Raw genomic sequence first — 24,145 nt, 5'->3', positions numbered from 1 at the left:
TAACAAGGTTTTATTGTATATATATATATATATATATATCTAATAATGTAATATTCATTTTTAAATTAATTTATTTTTAAAGCGATGGATGTGCTTGTTTATTAGCACAAAGTTTATCAATGTTACGAATGGCAGCATTAGAGCCGTTTCACACGGGACACCTGTGTCAACCCACCGGTGTATCGAGCGGCTGTATTTACACGTAACTGAATGGGCGCGTTCAGACGGAGACACATGAGTGTCGCGTTCGTTTATTTGTAAATGTGGCATCTCGACACACCGGTGGCTGGACACAGGTGTCCCGTGTAATATAAATAAACGCTACAATCGTGTGTCCCCGTCTGAACGCGCCCATTCAGTTACAATGTGTAAATGCGAAATCTCGTCACACCGGTGGCGCTACACAGGTGTACCGTGTGAAACGGGTCTTACTTTCATTGCTTTGCTTGAGAAGTGTTATGTTCTTCACTTCAATTCAACTAAAATTGAACTAGGGGTTCATTCTGAAATTTTTGTTTCAATGAAGTATCGCATGATAATTCTATCATTTTTTTTCCTGGCACTATAGTAACATAAGAAAACTCAAAGTTCACAGTGGAAATAAAATATATTTTCAATAATTATTTTACAATAATATGTCAATATAAGTATTATTATTATACAAATAAATTTGATATGAAGTTTTCGGGTTTTCTTTGGCGATCGGTACCCACATAGTAACAGGTGTCCTACGTCGAGTGATGATTGAGTTGTGCTATGATGTGCGTGCTAGGTGGTATGTACGGAATTAAATATCTATAATATACAATATAATAGACACTTTTACAAAAACTACCTACTGATGACTGATGAGACACCTTAGCCACTTTATGAATGTAATATTAAACTTAATCTACGACTCGATGGCGAAATCACATTTATTTTTAAAAATAATATTATTTTAGGGTTTGTATTTTTTGATGCGCTCAATAGTATCCATGATTGATTGTATTGGCGAACCAATGGCTTGCGTGCCACTTGTAGCACGCGAAAGATCATAAATCACTTGTATATTATATAAGTATGTATTTACTATACAGAGAGCTTCACAATTGACGAATTTTGAAAAAAATAAACCATATTCTTATATACATAGGAATATGAACAAAAATCGATTTTCAATGGTTTTTTCACCAATTGGTGTTATTTCAAGATGGTGATTGATATATTATTGTATTTTTGCACAAGAATAAGCATCGAATTTCAATTTACACTTTTTATGTATTATTTCTGACCGGGTTTATGAAAGAATACACTGATGATGAAATATCTTCTTATTTTAAGGATAAACGGTAAACAAAACAAAGGACGACGCCTCATAACATGAACAAGCATTTATGTTACATAAATACACCAATCTAATAAATATAATGCTGTTCCTGTTTCTCTTATAATTTATATTGTCATGCCACCCATTATTACAAATAATATCTGTTTGTATTTTAATACGTAAGCATAAAAGGTTCAATATCGATGTTCTATTACCTATATTATTTTAATCTCCTCGTAAAAACTATTGAATAATCCCATTACAAATCTATTTTAAATATGTACACATGATTATTTTAAAAGTTTGTTTTTTTTAAAGTTTTTTTAAAGCCTAATTACACCAGCAGACCCAACCAGATTTAACAATCGTCCAGGGCTCGAAATGGACCGGAGCGCACCGGAGCGCCGTTCCTGTTCGTGAAATCGGTAAAATTATCGCTCCGTCTCGTGGAAAAAATAATTTGACTGTCTGAGCTAGATAGGCCATATAATAGAAAATCTAACACACTTATTTGTATGAAATACACATAAAATTTGATAACTATGTCTTCTTACTATGATATCTATGTATTGTTCTTCAGAAAACTGTCGAGCGCTCCGGTTCGTAAACTTTTCCATTTCGAGCGCTGCAATCGTCGTGAGCAATAGTCGACTTTATATATCAATTACAGGAAACGATTCAGCTACCGACTCAATCGTGTTGACGCTTGATTTGATTGGTTAATAATATACGCCCAATTGCTAGAGTGTTAACAATTATAAGTAATGCAAGATATGAATTTTAGGCAAGTCACGACTTGCTGATTGTATTTACTAGGATATTATTATTGTCTGTTAAAGTGATGAATAACGTCAGGTAGCTTTCATTATGTAAACGTCAAATTTATGTTGTTGTGTCGTACTTTCCCGGTAATCTTCGGGTGAATCGTGCCTAAAAATAGAAATTGTTCCAATTCGTTCAGGGAACGACTCAATAGATTTTCTTACGATCAGGGGCTATCGTGGCAGACGGTCGGGCGGAGAATCTGCCAATGTAATTTGAGCTTTAGGACGTTGAATTTTATTTCTATAATATAGCATTAGCGTTTCTCGTCGACTCTGTCTTCTACAGTTCCTACTAGGGAAGAGTGCGCAGACAAGCAAGGAAAACGCGAAGGCCAGAATATGTTGTAATGGGCGGGGGCCGTTATGCATAGTTACAACTGTCAGAAATATCGATTAATTGTTTTTTCTTTAATCATATACATTTTGTCACCATTATTTGGCTTATTGTTATTATTTATTATTACATTTTGAATATGTAGTCAGTGCTGATGACAACACTAGAGAGCGCTTTTAAATGTTTAAATTTTAAATACCTAATTTAAAAAAAACAGCCGATCTAGCTATGAAGCCGTACTCTTGGTTCCACTGTTATTTGGTAGCCATGTACCGGTTTTATCAGGACTTCTGATTTAATATCCATTACTCTATGATCAACATCACAGTTAACTTTTAGCGATCTTAAAATAGTGCTTAGAATACTTTTCATTGACATCATTGCGTACTGTCTCCCTGAAACAAAAAAAAAACATTAGGACTTTAGCTGTACCTATATAGGTATCACGTACCTTCTTCGAAACACCATTGATTTAATTATACAACTATTTAGTGACCAATGTTAGCAGAATATAGTGACGATTTTCTTAGACCTTGATGACGCAATCAATTCGTGAAAAGGTTTAAAAAGGGACATTGAAACAGTTCAAACCAGTCTTAGATACGATTATTAAATTATACAGAAATCTTAAATACTATTTTAATATGATCAGTCAGTGTATCGGGTCTATATGTCACTATGAATAGATCAACGACATAAACACGAATTTACAATATTGAAATATAGCTAGAGTTCAGTTTTCAACCATATTAATATGTAGTCATAATAATATGATTACGAAAACATGCATTTTGTATGTGTAGACACGGGAGTCTATGTGCAGGGTCGTTTAATGCGCCAGTCAGATGGTAGCGACTTGCCTACGCGGTATAGTTTGTGCAAAAAATAGGAACACTTTGTAATGGCTTTTCGGTTTGCACGAGCTACAGTTTTCCCGTCCATACACACGGGCTTCCTGTTACAAACCGGTACATAGTTTTTTATTCTTCAAATGCTGTATCAAGCCAATGGCTACAACTAATAGAAATTAAAAATGGTAAATAATTTTAAAAGGTAATTACTTGTATTATATATACCTATCTCATTAGGTGGCTATTCAATAACTTCAAGAAAAATCTACGATAATAAAATTTTGTAATATTATAGGTAGGTAGGTATATAACGTGACTATAATTTTTATATATTTTATATAATATATTATAATGTTTTAACTTTAAGTATTAACCACTGTTCAAGAAATGACTTGTAAAATTATATTTTCATCTTATATTTTTACCTATGCAATTTCTGCTCCCGGCACTAAACGGAATGTAGGCATACGGATGTCGCTTCGCACATTTTTCAGGCAAGAAATTGTCAGGATCAAACTCCTCAGCATTTTCTCCCCATATTTTTGGATTTCTGTGAATTCCATATACACCAATCACGCATCCACTTCCAGCTGGTAATGTGTATTTTTCTAAAACACGAGAATTAAAAATTATGAATCTTTCTTCTAAAAAATAAAGAAAATATCGAGAGGTTTTAGCTTATACATAAATATTTACTATAATAGGCAGTGATTTCCAATCCTTTTTACGTCAAGGTACACTTTTCCATAAAAATTCATGATACTGAAGAATATGCACTTATATAGGTACCTTGTGAATTTTATTTGTACAAATAACTATACCAAAAAGTTTGGACTATAGTTAGCATAAAACGTTTAATGTGTGGTTGAATCGGTAGCCCTATATTCTGAAGGGCTCCAAGGCCAAGATCATTGGCGAGCCCCCTACATATCGCTAAGGTTAATGGCAGTGTGACGCTCTATAGTAGCATTGTTAAAAAAATGTTTTTTTTAATACATTTACTTGAATAAAATTATGCAGAAAAATATCGACACACGATTATCATTTTTTTTTTTTAAATATATTTTTAAATGTTTATATTGTTGAAGGAACAGGGCTTTTTTACTATTAGAGCAAATTTGTGATGTGCGTTTATCTCACTTATCTGGTCGACCCGCCACGCTCCCCTTCTGAGTCCGGACCCCTAGGCTAAAGTCCTGTCAGCCTCCCTTTGTGTGGGATATTATAATTCTATACATTACTATGTTGAAAAATTGTGACTCATGTTTATAATATTTCGATTATAATTTACGGATGAAATAATAATATGTATGTACCTACTCACTGTTATTGAATTTTTTAGACCGATCAATCAAGATAATTATATGCAGCTATTACTGCAGTTACAGGATAGCCAGTGTTGCCAAATAAGGTTTATAGAATTACAAATCTCAAAAACAGTGAATTTTGGTAATAAAAAGTTTCATAATAATTAACCGATCAAAAACTGTTTTTTCACATAATACGTTTCAGGCGACCTTTTTACTTTACCTACGTACATATTTGTTAAAAAGTTTACGAAAATGTTACTTTTTATCTGAATCCTGCGGCATACTTCTCCCAATCATTCGCCACACCGCTTGGGAATCACTTGATGTACGGATGACGAAATTTTGAAAGAAGGTTTCAGTGAAAATTTTGTAGAATCTTTCTTGCCAATTTTAACATTTTAGTGGGCATATAGCATTCTAAAAAGTCTCTAATTAAACCTTGTGGAATTAGTTTTGTTCTTTCCTTAAAAGAATTATTTATATCTTTTCCGAGATGACCCCTATGTCTACTACCGAAAGGTTATTTCCTGACATACAGTGAGTATCTGGACTAACTTCGTTAATTATCAGGCTATACTGTAATCGTCATCCAATAATATTATACTATGCCCTATGTCACAAACCTTCCAACGTTTTCAGTTGTATTAGATTAAATAAATAGTAAATTCTATAATAATTGTGTTAATGGTAGGTACCTAGTTTAACTTCTTTCACGATTTGTCTAACGACAATTGGTGCTACAGGGAAGAGGCGGAGAGTTTCTTTTATGACTCTTTCCGTATACTGCATCCTTGATAGATCTTCCTTTGCAACTACTCGATCAGAATCACCATAAATGTCATACAGTCTGAAATTAATATATAAAAAAATATGTGTCATTTGATATTAACTTCATACATAACCTTCCAAATTAATTATATGATTAGCTAAGAGTTTTGATTATATCCAGAGGACTTTATTTTTTTAAACTTTAAACTATATTTTATTGAATGAACAATCACAAATCTTATAAATGTTGCATTCGTTATATTTAGCTCTGTACCAAAGACATTGCACGGTGCCTAATCTCTTTGCTCTGCACCAATATTTTTTAATGATGTATGTTTTACATCTTCAACTTCGTTCTTCTTATCAACTTTTTATATAACGCCACTAGATGGTGATTCATAAGCTTTTCAATGTGATTTAATTGATAGTCAAATAAACATTAATATTCTGTACGTTAGCGCATTGAAAAAGTCGACTAGTTATTTTGACATTTGGTTACAATGTACATAATTATGAAATATTATATTCTGTTGTTTGGGATTATTAATGCAAAATATTTTTTATTTCAGCTTACCCCTGACAAATACACATAATAGTACCTATTGATAACTTAGTAATAATAAAATTATTGGCTTAAGTAGGTACCTAATCCTATTTTAGCTTATTTTTATATACGTATTAATTACGCCCCATATATATTTAGCACAGGGGTCCAAATGAACCGTAGCGCCGTTCCGGTTCATGAAATCCCCAAAATTATCGCTCAGTCTTGTGGAAAAAATATTTTGACCGTTTGAACCAGATATGACAAATTATAAAAAATCGAACACACTTATGTATATAAAATATACACATACTTAGATAACTATTTTAATATTTTTGGAAATTATCAAGCGCTCCGGTTCGTAAAATTTTCCATTTCGAGCGCTGGCTTAGCAATATTTTCTCAAAGATAGTCTTTGATTACTTACTCTTCGATGACCTTGTCTTGAATGTGTTGATGAGAGCCCAGCATTAGTAGAGTGAAACAGATAACATTGGCAGTGGTGTCATTCCCTGCAATCATCATGGTGTCGACTTCTTCTTGCATTTCTTTGTCTGTCCAGTGGCCACCTCCTTCTGACAGTTCGATTATCAAATCCAAGAACGCCCTTCTCTTTTTTATCGGAAATTCCTCTGCAAAAAGTCATGATTGTACATAATTATGAAGATTTTCTTACGTTACGCGGTTAATAAATAAATTAGCACAAACCAGTATCATAATCGTTTGAAACTGCTTTTGATTTGGCGTTGTTTTGTTTTTCATAGAATTGCTGTTTTTTCTCTAGAATAACCTGTAAAATAAAATATAATTAATATTATGGGGATATACGGTTTCATTATTGAGATGCTAATGCATGTTATGTGATATTTTTTGAAGTATGATTTCATTTACAACTTCACTCAGCAACCAAAGGTATGCAGGGATTGCAATCTTAGATATAATTCCAAATAGGTACCGGTATTACGAGAGTATTATTTCATCAGTTCCGAAGTCCTGAGATTACATAAAAATAAATGAAATTTTGAGCATTTTTTAAATTATTGAGTATTTTATTAAATACAACTTACAAAATTATACTTCATACATTTACAGTATTTCCGCAATAATTTATAGGATGTATTATTTTCGGCAATATTTGGAATTTCTCTTCTAATAACGAGTTGTAAGTTATTTAAAATTTTCTGTTTACCGAATTGGAAATTTTCCCTCCAGGATCAAATTAGAAATCATTTTTTACCCTTTCTGAGTCACCAAGATAATCCGAATATACGTAAAAAAATCAAAAAAAAATATAAATATTATTTAATATCACTACGAGGAACGTTAATAATTATCTCAGTACAAAATATTTGTTTTATTTTTTTTAAATAATCCCCTGATAGTTAAATGTACTTTTTATACTACTCTTGTAACTATGTTAACCGGTTTGAAAAAATCAATTGTTTTAAAAACCCACCACCACTTAGACTTCCTTATTGCTCGAAAATCGCTGTCCTTGAATATTCTTTTTCAAAACTCAGAACAGGAAATAATTTGAAAAAGACAAAACATTATTCAGCTACTGAAAGCCAAATCTTTGGATTGCAGCTTGCGTCTTTGTATATTTGTACATATATTTACCAGTGAGTTGACGTAAATGATGTGAGCTTTCCTCGGCTTTGATAAGACTCCCAAAAATGGTCATTATATTAGCGTAATTCTCTTGTATTATTGATGGCTTGTGTGATATGAACTTCATGAGAAAAAGTTCTCCCCTATCCCAGATAGTTATATAAAAGATATTTGACATAACCTTACAAACAGATTTTTCAGCCTTGAATATTTTAGGTGTGTGAGAAGTCTTTTGGTTCGATTGAATATGCGCCATTTTGACTGTGGATGTTTATAATAATACACTCATGTCCAATTTTCAGTGATTACATTCTGAGTATAAATATAATAATGAACTAACACCCTACCTATCTTGATTCATGGTTTTTTTCGATTACGTACCCCCGTGAAAGTTTATGGCATTTCTCTGATATTTTAGTACATTTTTAATTAAAACCCGTCAGCATTCTATTAATTACATAGATATTTAGTTGACAAAACGTATTTGAAAAATGAGATTCAAATATTTTTAATCCTGGGATTATGGGATCAATAAATCCAGGGGATTCCAGGATTGTAATTCCTAGCGGTAATGTAGATTTTAATTACAAATATAAACAACCGTTTATCGTACTTTTTCGGTGAATTCCTGAAGAGTTTTAACGTGTCTTCGCTCTTGCCAGGCGTAAGGAGTCAATTGGAAAATCCAATCTGGCTGTAGCCAAATTTGGAACATTCTTTTGTATATTATTTGAAGAATACCTTTACCAGCTTGTATATATGGCGAATTCATATTTTCCTGAGCATTTACTTGTACTCCCATCGCAGTTTCTGAAAAAAATACATAATTAGCATTATACAAAACGATGTAATTAATACCAATACTGCAGGACTCATTATAAAGAGATCTACTCTCCACATAATTAAAATTAAACCAAATAACATTGTTATTTTTAATTTAAGCAATGGATGAATAATTATATCTGTTAAAACTTAAAATGAAAAAAAAACCTAATGTCGGTTTTATGATATTAAGATTTGGAAATTAAAACAATAAATAATTACTGAGTGAAAAACCCACCCAAGGATGTACGAAAAATATCTAAATTCTTGTTGATTATTAGGAACCTTATGCTAGTAGGTATTTATAATTTTGGAATGTGCCTCGTGTAAAATAACTACCTACAGTCCCCCCTCTGTAATGTTACCATCACCATTTTTTACCACTACACTTAACGAACCACCACATGACACACTTTACGCGTATAATTTAATTATTAATCAACGTAATTCGAATGACAGCAACGCTATTTCCATTTGTTTTGTTCATGTGTCATTGAATTCAGAATATTGTTTTTAAAATTTAGAACTACACAAAATAACCGTGCGAATTTCAGGTTAATTTTTTTGAAATATGTAAAATAATAATAATAAAAGATTATACGACGAGGTATATGTTATGTATTATTAGTTACCGCATATAATGTCAAGAGTGCAAGGACTCAAGTAATCAAAAGCATTGAATTTTGGTTTGCCAATTTCTTTGGACATCTTCTGTACTAAAATTGCACTCTGTTCGACAAATATTTCGAAAAATCCATCCAATATCTTTTGGTTGAATGTTGGATTCAGCATTTTGCGGTGGCGTTTCCAGATCGGCACTGAAAATAAGTCAAAAGAAGTTTTTATTTTATTATATTTAGCATTTTAATTTAAATACATTAGGTACATATTACGAAAAATCACAACTCCGACGTGTGTGCGAAGCCTGCCGAGTCCTACGTTTTTTTCCTGATAGGTATGTTTCTACGATTCTATACCGCGCGGCTTAAGGTGAAGCCTTTACTAAGCCCTTTTTAAAGAGGCACCTAGCGGAAAAATACGAAGCTTGCAATTTGAGACATTTTTTTTGATAATTTACAATTTCAACTGTATTGATTAATAAATATTGTTATGTTTAAAACAAAACATAACCAACTTTACTCCTAGGGCAACACCATTCCTTATCGATGGTCGACTTTGACGAGCGTTCGGCCTAAATAACTTAGAGGCCGCTGTTTAATATCCGGCGCCAAGAACGGATGTCTCGTGGTATGACACACAGTGTTGCCAAACGTACTATAATTATAGTATTTTTACAATAATTTTGGTCCGCGTACTATTTACGATATAAAACAGGTATAGTACGCCCAAAATACTATAATTACGAATATCGGAAAAAATATGTAAAATGTAATAAAATTTCAATATTTTCGTTCGATAATTTGGTGCAATGTACTATAATTTCGCAATATAAGAAGATTTGGAGAGCTTGGGGAAAAAAACGTAAGAAAATCCTTGACTTGACTTTGGTTGAAAATGAAATTTCTTGAATAATTCATCGGTAAGCATTTTTAATAAGAAGTCGTACCAAAATAAAAAGGGGTCTCGGAGTTTCTCAAATTCTCCGTTATATTTTTCCTGAGAAACAAAAAACCTATACATTTTTAACAAATGACAACGCGTATTATATTTTTTCCCCAAATACTATAATTTTGGAGGCTCTGTACTATAAATCCACGTTGAAAAGATGGCAACACTGATGACACAGGGATTTTTGAATTTGTCTGCGTCCGATACAGTTGTGCTTCAGTGAGGTCTCCCGATATAATCATGGAGTGACCTAACTGGCGTCCGACGGCTACGCCATGCCGAGAAGCCTCTGTTTTCGTTCCACTATTGGTATTTTAACTTATTATTTGATCCACTAATCTAGATTATTTTTCTTTAATTTAGCCGCGTGTATTAGTAAAATCTAGTTTAGTCATTTTATCTTAGTTCCGAGCTAGCCTATTATCTATTCTTATGTGTATTGTAAATTCCTTTTTGTCATAATATAGTTTACTGTCAAAGTAGCAACCGTTATTTCATTTTTCTACTGTTTCTACAGGGAATGGGACGATTTGGCACCGCAAACTGGCCTCCGCCGATTGGTCTCCGGTAATTGGCCGCCGGTACAATCGGACGCCGGCCAAATTGGACGCCGACCCATTTCGACGCCGACCCAACTGGACTCCGGGAGGATTGGACGCCGCACAGTTGAATTAAATGCGCAAAGGAATAGACGTACGTTACGATTTGTTGGAGTAAATAAGCAAGTCAGTTTAATATGCTTCTATCTTCTCAGTAGTTGTACCTTATACATTTCGCGCTTGATACATTTTTAATATAGATTGAGAATAATTATTATGCCTTATGATGTTTATCAAAAGAAAATAATTCTTCCCTCGCTTAAACTTAAAGATGTGCATAATCAATTAATTTATAGTCTATACATGGGTACTTATTTATATTTACAACAAATATTAAAAATAATGTTAGATGTTAGAATGAAAATATCATTATATTTCAGCGTTTTATCGACTTAATATTATAATAAAGCTTAAACATGTATATTATTATGCATAAATGCGTATTTTAAGATAGTATGAAATTACAAACAAAAGATTAGGTAAGTTATCTGCTAAGTATAAATGTTTCAGTAGTTTGATTGATAAACTACTTAAGTACTGGGTACCGGACGAAATCCCAAAAGCCGAAATCCCGAAGGCCGAAATCCTGAATGCTGAAGTCCCGAATGGCCGAAATCCCAAAAGCCTAAATCCCGAAAGCCGAAATCCCGAAAAATAAAAAAAATACAAACATCAATAATTGCGCAATTTTCGCAAGAGACACAAACACCCATTTTTTGTGGAAATATAAAAAAAATGTTAAATACAAACATCAATAATTGCGCAATCGTGAATTGCGCAATTTTTGCAAGAGACTAAATCCATTCGTTTTACAAAATGGTCTCTCCTGAAAAAAAAATTGCCCAATCGGAAAAACCCATTTTCTGCATTAATGTTTGTATTTTACATTTTTTTATATTTCCACAAAAAATGGGTTTTTGTCTCTCTTTATTCTCTAAATTGCGCAATTATTGATGTTTGTATTTTTTTATTTTTCGGGATTTCGGCCATTCGTGATTTCAGCATTCGGGATTTCGGCCTTCGGGATTTCGTCCGGCACCCAGTACCTAAGTAGTTTATCAATCAAACTACTGAAACATTTATACTTAGCAGATAACTTACCTAATATTTTGTTTGTAATTTCATACTATCTTAAAATACGCATTTATGCATAATAATATACATTTTTAAGCTTTATTATAATATTAAGTCGATAAAACGCTGACATATAATATTATTTTCATTCTAACATGTAACATTATTTTTAATATTTGTTGTAAATATAAATAAGTACCCATGTATAGACTATAAATTAATTGATTATGCACATTTTTAAGTTTTAGCGAGGGAAGAATTATTTTCTTTTAATAAACATCATAAGACATAATAATTATTCTCAATCTATATTAAAAATGTGTCAAGCGCGAAATGTATAAGGCACAATACTGAGAAGATAGAAGCATATTAAACTGACTTGCTTATTTACTCCAACAAATCGTAACGTACGTCTATTCCTTTGCGCATTTAATTCAACTGTGCGGCGTACAATCCTCCTGGAGGCCAATTGGGTAGGCGTCGAATTGGGTCGGCGTCCAATTGGGCCGGCGGCCGATTGTACCGGCGGCCAATTACCGGAGGCCAATCGGCGGAGGCCAGTTCGCGGTGCCAAATCATCCTAGACCCCGTTCGGAGCAACAGAAATAGTTCACAAAAGTGTGGCAATGGCCAACAATTCCATTCTACGTTCAAAATCAAAGGCCAAATATACCGCAATGTAGGCTCATTGCTGCCAATGCCAAACGAACCACATAAATTTTTACAAATCTACTTCATGGGCGGTGAGGACATCAATAGTGTGGATGCACGTTGCGGCTACAATAACCTCAATTTGCCTAATGCCAAGCGCATCGTCGGCGAACTTGACGCCCTATTGAATGAGCACAATGAATTATTGAAATTCTTCAAAGCACACATGCACGAATTGCAAAGTGACAATCACGCTATTGTCATCAATCCTGATAAAACAACAGCTGGAGAGCACGTGCGTCGATTCAATGCGCCTGTTGTTAACGACATTGCTGGAATCATGGTTGGCGACCGCACATCGACGCGAGAAATCGTGATTCGAAGAAGAAACAATAATCTTGAGTTCATCGCTGACACACGCCGTTCATACGACGCTCTCCAATATCCGCTAATTTTATGGAAGGGACAAGACGGATATTGCATAAACATTAAACAACGAGATCCTATCACAGGTAATTCATTCATTATGAACATCATTACTCATTTTGAATTGAGAAAATGAATGGTTGGTGTTTTTTTGTTTTTATCGGCGGCCATCGTCTACAGCGCTCCATTCCTCTTTCTGACATAGATCCCATCCCCATACACTTACGATACATTCGTTATTATTTATTTAACAACCAAAATATTCACTAGAAATAATTTATATGGCAGAACAACGTTTGCCGGGTCAGCTAGTAACATATATTTTTATGGTCATATTTATTATTAAAATTTAGTTTATTAAGTTTTCAATTTTTATTCGGAGAGATTTTTGACGAATTCATAGTTTTATTATTTTTATATTAATTTTAAAAAACATCGATTTTTATAAAAAATATAAATGTGTATAACTTGAAATTATTTTTATTTATATCAAATATTATTTAGGTATGGTCACAATATTGAAGCTCGATTTGATATAAATAAAAAGAATTTCATAATAAAAGAAAGCAATGAAAAGGATTTCTAGTTTTACACATTTATATTTTTATAAAAATCTATGTTTTTTTAAATAAATACAAAAAAAATTAAAACGATGAATTAGTCAAAAATCTATACGGTAAAAAATTGAAAACTGAATAAACTAAATTTTAACAATAAATATGACCATACAATATAATGTAATAATAACGCAACTCGTGACATAAATATGTAACAAATTCACATATTTTTTACAATTGTAATTGTATACGTTAATTAATACAGTTGAAATTGTAAATTATCAAAAAAATGTCTCAAATTCCAAGCTTCGTATTTTTCCGCTAGGTGCCTCTGCTGGTATAAGGATCCCCTTAATATGATCTTATTAGGATCGAATATGGTCGGAAAAAATGTTTCTAAGATTATCCGAGTTTTGTTTTTTATATAAATTAAATATTTTATTACTTGATTAGAAATTTAGTCCAGTCAACATTTGATCAACTGTCATATATTTATATATATTTAACAATCGTCAACTGCCACACGAACTGTAAACGAATATGTACAGAAAATAATTATAATACATGAAAAATAAATATCTTACAGTCTCCGGAGACAAGTCCGTCTCCAATCCACGGCTTGAAGAATCGGTATACACTGTCCTTATGTAATTCCGTATTCAGAACTTTTTCCACGTCTGCTGGTTTCGTCAAGGCTATAAATATTTTTTTAATATAGGTATGTATAATATTATATTTTAAGTTAATTCATTTCAATCTTTCTTTCAAAGATGCGTATGCCGCGTAGAAATAAAATAAATAATCAAAAATATATAAAACTAAAGAGTTAGTTTGAATATAGTTAGTTTGAAGATATATATATATATATATATATATATATATATATATAATAAGATAAAATAAAATATACCTATCAGACACAAAAGTGAGCTAAAACTATTTTTCCATAACAAAAATATGTTTAATTTACCTGTGTAGAGAAGAGGTCCAAGCCATATCTTTACAACTCCTTCTCGACGCATACTCAATGCGATAAGTCTTTTAAGATTATTGGTAATATCTAAAAATAGAAATAGATAATCTGACATTATTACTTAAATTAATAAAGATTATTAATAAAGACTTTTCTCTAGTTTGTCGAAAATATAAAAAAAACACTGCTAAACATGCGACCAGAGTTCGGGTACTTTTGCCACGTTTTCCATGTACCCTTTAAATTAATGGGACATTTTACATTGCCATAGGTTCGCCATCGCTGTATCAGTGCTTTTTTAGGATACTAGCACTAATATTATCTTGATCTCGATCTCTCGCTTAGATGTATTTTTTTTTTACTAATATTTTTGTATTTGATTTATTACGCAAACTTATGTATTGAATACCTATTGAATAAATAATGCAACATTTTTAAACCTTGTGTATTACAGTTTTTTTAATAGAGTAAAGTTTATTTAAAAATATTTACAAGATAAAAAGAACTTTTTACATACAAAGTTTTTAAATTTTCTGTTGAATCATATAAACTTGCAAGAAATGAAAATATAATTAATATTAAATTCTACAGGTTTTTTTTATAAAAGGTTTGTCGATAGCTATTTCGCTTGTAACACCATTATCAATACTATTCAGATAGGCCGTTTGCCTTTGCTTAAATACTATACGTGTATAGATAGAGACAGAATACATTTTCTTATTCGTTCCAGCAATATTATGAATTTTTACATTATTATTAATTGTAATATTATTAATTGTAATATTATTAATACTTTGAAAACCCTAAGTGGGTTTTTTAAATTGGATATCGAAATTTTCAAAATTTATCAAAATTACAGTGTTAGATGGTTATTTATTGACATTATTAATCAATTAAAATATTATTAGTATAATTGTCTTAATCGTGTGCTTAGATTATATTTAATAGTGGCGACGAATACATTACCAAATTTTCATTAATTATGTGATTACTTTTGGATAATTCGCGATTAATTTCCAACTGTTCAAGTAAATTTAATTTTAGACCCTTATTACATATGTGCAAACATTGTGGCGTTTCATTGTTACTGATGCTATGCGAGTTTGATATCAAATGTTTAGCAAACTGAGAATCTGTTTTACCATTCCTAAAAGACCGGAGGTGCTCTTCAAAACGAGTTTTTATTGACCTGCCAGATTGACCAATGTAGCATAGACTACATGTGCCACATGTTATTTTATAAACTCCGCTTTTCTCCAGTTTGTTGATTTTATCTTTACTATGTTTTAAGTTTAATCCTAGATTATTATTAGCTTTGAATAGGGTTTTCAAAGTATTAATAATATTATAATTAATAATATTACAATTAATAATAATGTAAAAAATTCATAATATTGCTAGAACGAATAAGAAAATGTATTCTGTCTCTATCTATACACGTATAGTATTTAAGCAAAGGCAAACGGCCTATCTGAATAGTCTTGATAATGGTGTTACAACCGAAATAGCTATCGACAAACCTTTTATAAAAAAAAAATTAAAAAAAAATATAAAAAAACCTGTAGAATTTAATATTAATTATATTTTCATTTCTTGTAAAATGGAATTCTACCAAGTAAATGCTAACTCAATTAACATATAAACTTGACTTGACTAGCTTAAACGATCAACAAAAATTATACTTGATAGAAATAAAACTGAAATACCATTTTGACATGTCATATTGATTTCCATAGTAACGCACGTATATATTAATAATTTAGTTGCTAGGATCCCAGACCCCTAGCAACTAATAATGGTGTCGAAATAACTTTTCATACAAAACAGAATTAACTGAAAATGAATTCAATTCTACTTAAAGATGGCTAAAAGTATTTAAAAAACGCATTGGCATCGTGTTCTGATATATAAATGTCTAGCTAGTCGGGAATTTAGTTAAAAATCGATTGCAAGATTTGTACCGGACAAATAAGAATACGAACTAAGAAAAACGTTGTAAAATAGACTTATTACACATCGTTGTTGTATATTCTGGTTTTGCTTTTCAACATTATCATACCAATTTTCCAAGCAAACAAAACGACAAATTGTTGAAATTTCTGACATTAATCGAAAATATCAACTTCACGGGACAGCAATTTTTATTGTAGTACCTAAATCGAGAAAAACGAAACCTAAGTTAAATTATACTTGACGTTCTATTTTACTTATATGGGGTTTTACAATTTGACTAAAAATTATCTACATATTAATTTGTGATTTTTTTAAATATAAATTAGCGCGAAAATTTAAAAAAAACTTGTTACCGAAAGTGCTCCCGTAAAACTGAATTGCATTTCCGATCACTGGCAATTCGGGTGCTCCAGGTATGAGGGCCGCCAATTCATATAATCGCTTTCTGGACCTGTAGAACGTGATGTATCCCAATATTATCGTCAATACTGTCGCCCAGACGAAAAATATATCACCACCAACCATTTTTGTTGACTATCACTGCTTTCGACTTAAATATAACGATATTAAAAAAACATCAAATTTTGACGTTCTAAATAAATATCAAATAATATCGAAAATCACTGATTGGAACGATCCCAAATAAAATCTGTTATCTGTAGGGCTAAATTGCCGCGCTCGGGAAAGCGATTCGCGGAAAATCCGAAGATAACTACAACCTGACGGTGCTTCGCCGGGATCGTTTGACTGCCAACTGATTGAAAATCGAGCGTTAATATCCATGATTGGATTATATATATTATTTATTCTAGTATGATTAACAACTAATTACAGATAATTGCGAAAATTATATGTTAGTAATTAAAGTGTTTTCATTATTGATACAACACACGTTTTTATAGGTGCATAATAATAATATAGGAACGATTTTAATTTTGTGGTAAGATGGGATAAAATTATAAATATTTCTCCGTATTGCTTAACATAAATATAATAATAATAGTGCGGATATCAAACACATTCAGTGGATGTACCTATAATTTTCTTTGCATTCTTTGACCATTGGATAACAAACCAATAAGAATTATTACAACGTTTTTCTTAGCTCGTATTCTTATTTGTCCGGTGGTTCTTTGTCCGGTACAAATCTTGCAATCGATTTTTAACTAGCTTCCCGACTAGCTAGACATTATAAACTTTTAGAATATATCAGAACACGATGCCAATGGACTTTTTTAATACTTTTAGCCATCTTTAAGTAGAATTGAATTCATTTTCAGTTAATTCTGTTTTGTATGAAAAGTTATTTCGACACCATTATTGGTTGCTAGGGGTCTGGGGTCCTAGCAAGTAAATTATTAATATATACGTGCGTTACTATGGAAACAATATGACATGTCAAAATGACATTTCAGTATTATTTCTATCAAGTACAAATTGTTTCGATCGTTTAAGCTAGTCAAGTCAAGTTTATATGATTCAACAGAAAATTTAAAAACGTTGCATATAAAACGTTCTTTTTATCTTGTAATTATTTAGTATGTTTTTAGTGTACTAACATACTAGGTAAAAAAATCCAGATTATTTGAATGAATTAATGAGTGTATATAATTCATTAATTTATTATTAATAACGTTCAATCCAGTAATATCGTAATAGATTTTTGGGTTTCCATCGTGTGTACTTCTTCCTTCTTTTCTTGACGTTTCGGGCTCGTTGCAGAAGCCATTATCAAGAGATGATATTATGTTTTCTGATGAAGTGTAGTGTAGAAGTATGGATGCAAACGTCGCTCTAAGAATGCCAAAAGAATTCCGATTAGCTAAGAGCAAACGTTGATCAGAGAAATGTGTCAATCGTTACGACCAGAGATACCGAATCAAATATTGGATTTTGCTGACAATGCCGGAAGCCATGACATTTTTAACCGTAACCTATCATCCCTGTTAATATTTTCAGGGTTTTTATGGATTTCGATGGCCACGAGGCCACTGCAACGGACTTATTATTGGTGGCGATACTTTTTAAACTGTGAATTCATTTGTTTATCTAGGACCCCTTGTCTTTTTCTTCTTCTTCGATGGCGCTACAGCTCAAGTCGAGCCCTGGCCTCCTCCACCGCCGTCCTCCAGCCGGAACGGTCTTCCGCACGCCTTTTCCAATTCCTGATTTTTAGCATCTGGTTGGCATCTTTGGTGATTTTATCACCCCATCGTGTGCGTGGCTTTCCCCACTGGCCTTTGCCCCCTGGGTTTCCTTCGAGGATCTTCTTCGGTATCTGTGACTCAGGCATGCGCTGGACATGGCCTGCCCAGTTTAGCCTCTGGAGTTTTATGAAGGTGGAGAGTTTTGAATCTTGGTATAAACGGTATAGTTCCGTGTTGTACCTAATACTTCACTCCCCACCATCATTCATGGGTCCGTATATCCGCCTCAGCATCTTTCTCTCAAAACAGTCCACCATTTCAGCTGGTTTTATATGTAGCGTCCATGACTCGCACCCGTATGCAACGACTATGAGTATGACGGTTTTATAGAGCTGGGTCTTAGTTTTTCTGTGGACATCTCTGGATTTGAATATGGGCAGCAATGAGAAGTACGATTTATTTGCAGCGGTTATTGAGGCTTTTATTTATTCCAGTTCCTCTCTTTTGTAATATTGGAACCCAGGTATGTAAACCAGTTGACAACCTCAAATTGATGGTTTCCAAAGCTGGAACTTCGGCCCAGCCTACTCTGATTTTGTCGGCTTTGTACCATGACTTTAGTTTTGTTTTCATTTACTCTTAAGCCAATCTCTAGTGCGACCCTTTGGCGGTGGTCAAATTCTTTCTTCACAATCTGTATGGATCCCATGTTGAGGTCGTCTGCGTAGCCAACCAGTTGGCTCGGTCTGCTTAATATATTGCCTCTTCTGTTCTCTTGAGACTTTCTGATAGCGGATTCGAGGGCTAAGTTGAACAGCATGGGAGCCAATCCGTCTCCTTGCTGTGAATTCATTTGTTTATCTAGGGCCCCTTGTCACAAATACTAATAACACCAGCGTCGAAATAAATCGCTGGATTAAACTCGACAATAGATACTTTTTTGATCTCCAAAGGTTTCTGAAAAACAAGCCACTCTCAAGGAAAACCAAAACAGCCTTGAGTCACTCGGCATGAGATTGATGGTCACATTGCTGGAATCCATGGCGCTGTACCGTAAGAGCGTAAATGACATCCGTAGTAGGCATATTTCGCAAACACGTTAATGCAGCATACGTAGCATATAAGGGTGGAAAATCAGTCCTTCGGGCTGACATAAGCAACCATCTTCAAACGTCACAAGTGTCGAATGGGCCGTGAAAGTGTATTGTATGTAAATGATATTTTTAAAATCCCGAATAGCGTGTGGTGATTGTAAATTAATTTTTCATGCATTTTCACTGGAAGCATTCGCTCTCTAAATGAGTTATCGATATAACATTGCTATCGATTATTCTACTCTCTACTTTCTCCATTTACCATCACTTCCTGTCATCACTATTTTATGTATTCATTTCATTTCATTTTATAGTCGACCTCTAATGGATACTGTATAAAGTTACTTACAACCATTATTTTCAATTTAAATGGCAATATAAAGCCACTGTGTTTCTTGGTATGGCGAATTTCATTTCTTATTCGCCGCGCCTATGAATACATTGAACAATCATATGATACTCACCCCTATTCTGCCTAAATACTGTCCCACTTTTCCCAAGATAGAAAATTGTATTCATAGCCCTTAGGCGTCCAACCAGTGAAACCAGTGTACCTACTGTGGATTGTTCAACCGAGCACCTTAAAACCCACAACTATCACAACGAGCTAACGATAGTATAAAGAATAGATTAAATTATTCTATAAAAAATATTTTGATTTGCATTGACTGCAAATTATACTTATCGAAGGATTGCGGGACATATTATCATAATCAATTAGGTGTAACCTTTGACACAGCCTCATAAGAAAATCCCCATAGTAAATAACACGGCAAGTCATTTTATAGTATTGAAACAAGTAGTTTCCTAGACGAATAAAAACGTTTAATGTAATAATTATACTATTTACGTATTTACATATTTTTAAAATTAAAAACCAGTGTAGTAAAGTTTATGAAATGCCGATTTATAACCTGTTTATGGAGTAGATTCCAATCACAGATCGTCAAATTTAATATATCATTGTATATGACATATGTGCATGAATCTAATAGTTTCTTACGAAACAATAATTAATACTAAAGAATGTTGTACCTATTTTAGTGTAACTAATAAGAATAAATAATTAAAATGTGCTTTAAAAATGTGTGAGTGTTACTTGGGTTAGCAATACGTACGAATGCCCAAAGAGGTATGCAAGTAAACCGCTGTCCTAGGTGCCGCAAAGGGATTGGAGACACCTAGGGGTGTATCGAATTTCAGTCCCTATTTCATTTTAAAATTTATCTTAATACAAATATTATATAAATTAATGAATAAATGTGTATTTTTTGATATTGCTTAATATGAGAACATTAATAATTAATAAAGACATATTTAGTCGTCATCACCAGTCCGGTCAACATAATAATATTATATTCCTTAAAAACTTTTAAGGCTGGTTCACTCAAGTCTATCCATTGAATGTGACCATCCTATTTTAGTCGGAAAAAATAATAGCTTAGGTTAGATTGGATTTCTTTAGACTTCGTGATTGTAACGTACCTATATGCCACACTATATTTTCATTACTGGCTCCAAATATCGCTCACAGGACGTTTCGAATATCATATCATTTTCAGACAATATTCTGATATATACCTATGTGAGTACTTTGTATATCTGGCACTTTAGATTTCAGATATATATGTATTCTTAAGTAAAAGTTGTGTGTTGTCAGTATTATTGTCATAAAATAAAATATAAACATAAACGTATATTAATTGGGTAATAATATATGATTTCATTGATTGATAATAATATATTACGGGTTTGTAGTTTACATAGAAAACGGCACAACGACAAAGCCGCTCGGACATTGCCGCCCAGAAATTGCCGCCAAGCCAAATGCGCCCATACCAGTGCTCGTCAATACCGCCCGGACAAATCCGCTTAGACAAAACCGCCCGCAAAAAATACAAAAATATGTAAAACAATTAGTGCTTTTTTGGTTTTTCGAATTTCGTATCGCTGGAAATCTACATACTTACGATAATCCGTGTAATTTGAGATTTAATCCGTTGCAGCTGTTTTGTAGAGTAATAACTTAAAATCATCAGCTATTAACACTTAGTACTAAAAACAAAAAAAATGCCGATAATACGTGTTTAATCCTATGCAGCTGCATAGTTTATAGCTGAGTTCCTTAATGGAATACCTAGAATATCTACTATTCTTTATGTTTTTTTATTTCTGTACTAAAATATAATATTATGTACAAAATTAAAATTGTCGCAATGCCCGAGCGGTCTTGGTTCGGGCGGTTTCCTCAGGACCCCCTATATGGGGAGACGAGCCTTTGGCACGCGTGCCACTGGTGGCACGCGAGATAATTTTTCATGGCACGCGTTTGAAGAGAAAAAATATCTATAATAATAATAAATGATAGATCGCATTGTATAAAAAATAAGCAAATTCTCTTCAAGAATAAAATACCTCATCAGTCGGCGGTGGATGCCGCGCCGCGAACCTCTAATTCTGATCGATTTACGATGCTTGAGACCACTGTAGCGAGAGAAGTCCTCATTTGATCGGAGCAATTATCATGTCAATTTGTGCGATAAGAACCAAACTAGTTAATACATTAACAATTTTATTTCTACCTACAATGACTGCACCAAATAAAAAACAAAAACTTTGTGAAGCTAGTGCAGTAGTTCTGGCAGACAGCTTAAAAATTGTTGGACTGATATGTATGGCGTAATTGAAAAAAATGATAAAACTAAACGTGTGCTATGTATGTTCTGTGAGTAGTATCTAGAACATCATTTTTAATATGATTTTTAAAAACTATTTTTTCCTCATGAAAAACTGCCTGACATGTCAGACAGTTGAAAAATAATATTTGGGAAATTTTAGGATGCGTACGTAAAAAGGTTCGCCAACCCTGCCCCATATCATACATGTAGGTACCTACCTAATAACAACAAGAATTAAAATAATAATATTTACTTAATAACTGTTATTTAGGTAGTAATTAGATATTATTTCTGAGTTTTAGTATTTTTGGAATTAAGCTCAAAAGTCAATTAATATTCTCGTGGAGCAGTTCGCCTCCGTAGACCAAAATGAGGAATGCTGATGTAGAAAGAAGAAACAATTTACCTTGCATTATACCGTCCGACTGAGATTTATGTGTAGTGTTGACATAGTCAACAGACGCAATTACATCAGGAACTTATTAAGGTAACCGTCAAAGTTTTACAGTACTGCTGTCAGTCAAGATCACAACATAATTATTGTCGCTATAATGTCACACGATGACACTGAAAAATGGTATTAATTTAAGTCTGACATAGTAAAAGCACACGTGTTTACACTATAAATTTATTTATTTTTTACTATCGTGAATTATAAAAAAAATACTTGGCGTCTGACTGAGATACTGGCATTGGATGTTTAAATTGTTGTTAATTTTGGTCCCCCCTCTAAGATGGCGCCCGGTTTGCCCCCTAGGGGGGCACTACTCGCACCCCCTAGGGGCAAACCGCGGCTCTTGGGGTATTGGCGTGCGGCTCTTTTTTTTTTGCTAAATTCCCAATTCACAATTTTTATAAAAACTTTTGCGAAATTCACAATTTTTATTTTTTGTCATTGATATTATGTACTTATTATATAATATAATGACATTATAATAATAATCCTAATTATTCCACGGTGATGCTTGATGCAAAAAGGTATGATTGTTTGTTTACTTTATGTCTCGTTTTTTGGAATGCAAAAACTTCACGTACAACACACACAGTGCCAAATATTACTAAATAATATAACATTTTTCGCTGAGACCTTATAAACAAATAAAACACAAAAATATAAATAGAGTTTGAAAATATTATAAATAAGTTAGATAATAATAATGTTCTCATTACCACTGATTATTTTAGGATAGCAATATTAAATATGAGGCAATACTTAAATTATGCGGAGGTTCCAAGAATTTAAAAATACTAAACAAACTTTAGCATTTGTTTTAAATCCGCCCATTGCAAAAGTCAAAAATTTATTTTTTCTCCATTTGATATTGATACGAGCACTTTTGAAATACAATTGGTAGATTTAACGAGCAAAGAATTATGGAGCTCCAAATTTGTAAGTCTTGCCACCAAAATTGAAGATTTGGAGAGAGAAAAATACAATTTAATTTCACAACACAAGTGGAGCACTCTAAAAGTTCTACATAAGGTAGGTACTATGATTTTTAATACATGGAATAGCCTTCCGAACTCAACTACTACTACTAACCAATTGAAACAAATTGCATTTTCTATTTTTACTATATTCGAGTCTACATAATATGTATATGAACAATCATTTTCAAACATGAACAATATAAAGAGCATTTAGAGAAACCAAATAACCGATGAGAATTTGTAGTCGTGCCTGAAATTAAAAACTACAAGGTACCAAACATACATAAACTGTCCAAATAAATCCAAGAAAGGTCATTGTTCACATGAGTTTTAAGGAATGGGTGAAAATTGTGTGTAATTCATATTCTGTAAAAATTATATTTATAATTTCAGCAATAAAAAACATATATTTACGTTATTTTTATTCGGGAAATCTTCTTCACTTAATAAATAAACAATTATAACATATAGGTAAATAATTCACTTAAATAAATCATATTTATAAAAATATATGTATGGCTCTCGATTTTTTTTAACCGTTGTGCTACTCATATTTGGCTCCTTTGGGCCATGGGTTTGCTGACCCCTGCCCTAATGTCACCTCTCGGAATTTAATTACG

General features: G+C 32.6%; 2 protein-coding genes across 2 annotated transcripts in view; both read right to left on the bottom strand.

The window, feature by feature from the left end:
• LOC147067854 (glycine dehydrogenase (decarboxylating), mitochondrial) overlaps positions 1–24,145 on the bottom strand; it is a 95,144-nt gene that overhangs the window by 12,197 nt on the left and 58,802 nt on the right. The window lies entirely within an intron of this gene.
• LOC147067856 (cytochrome P450 4C1-like) lies at positions 2,690–16,700 on the bottom strand. The gene is made up of 10 exons (XM_085952401.1): positions 16,529–16,700; positions 14,220–14,309; positions 13,834–13,944; positions 9,006–9,191; positions 8,165–8,361; positions 6,649–6,730; positions 6,368–6,572; positions 5,324–5,475; positions 3,744–3,926; positions 2,690–2,862 (listed from the first exon to the last, which is right to left on the bottom strand). Exons 1-10 carry the CDS (start codon positions 16,698–16,700, stop codon positions 2,690–2,692), a joined length of 1,551 nt encoding a protein of 516 aa, XP_085808527.1.

This window comes from Rhyacophila brunnea, unplaced genomic scaffold, assembly GCF_057557595.1.
Source record: "Rhyacophila brunnea isolate RB1 unplaced genomic scaffold, BYU_Rbru_1.0 scaffold_3, whole genome shotgun sequence".
NCBI classification, from domain to species: domain Eukaryota; kingdom Metazoa; phylum Arthropoda; class Insecta; order Trichoptera; family Rhyacophilidae; genus Rhyacophila; species Rhyacophila brunnea.
Note: the sequence above shows the minus strand (reverse complement) of the source record. Positions and strands in the feature narration are given on the sequence as shown.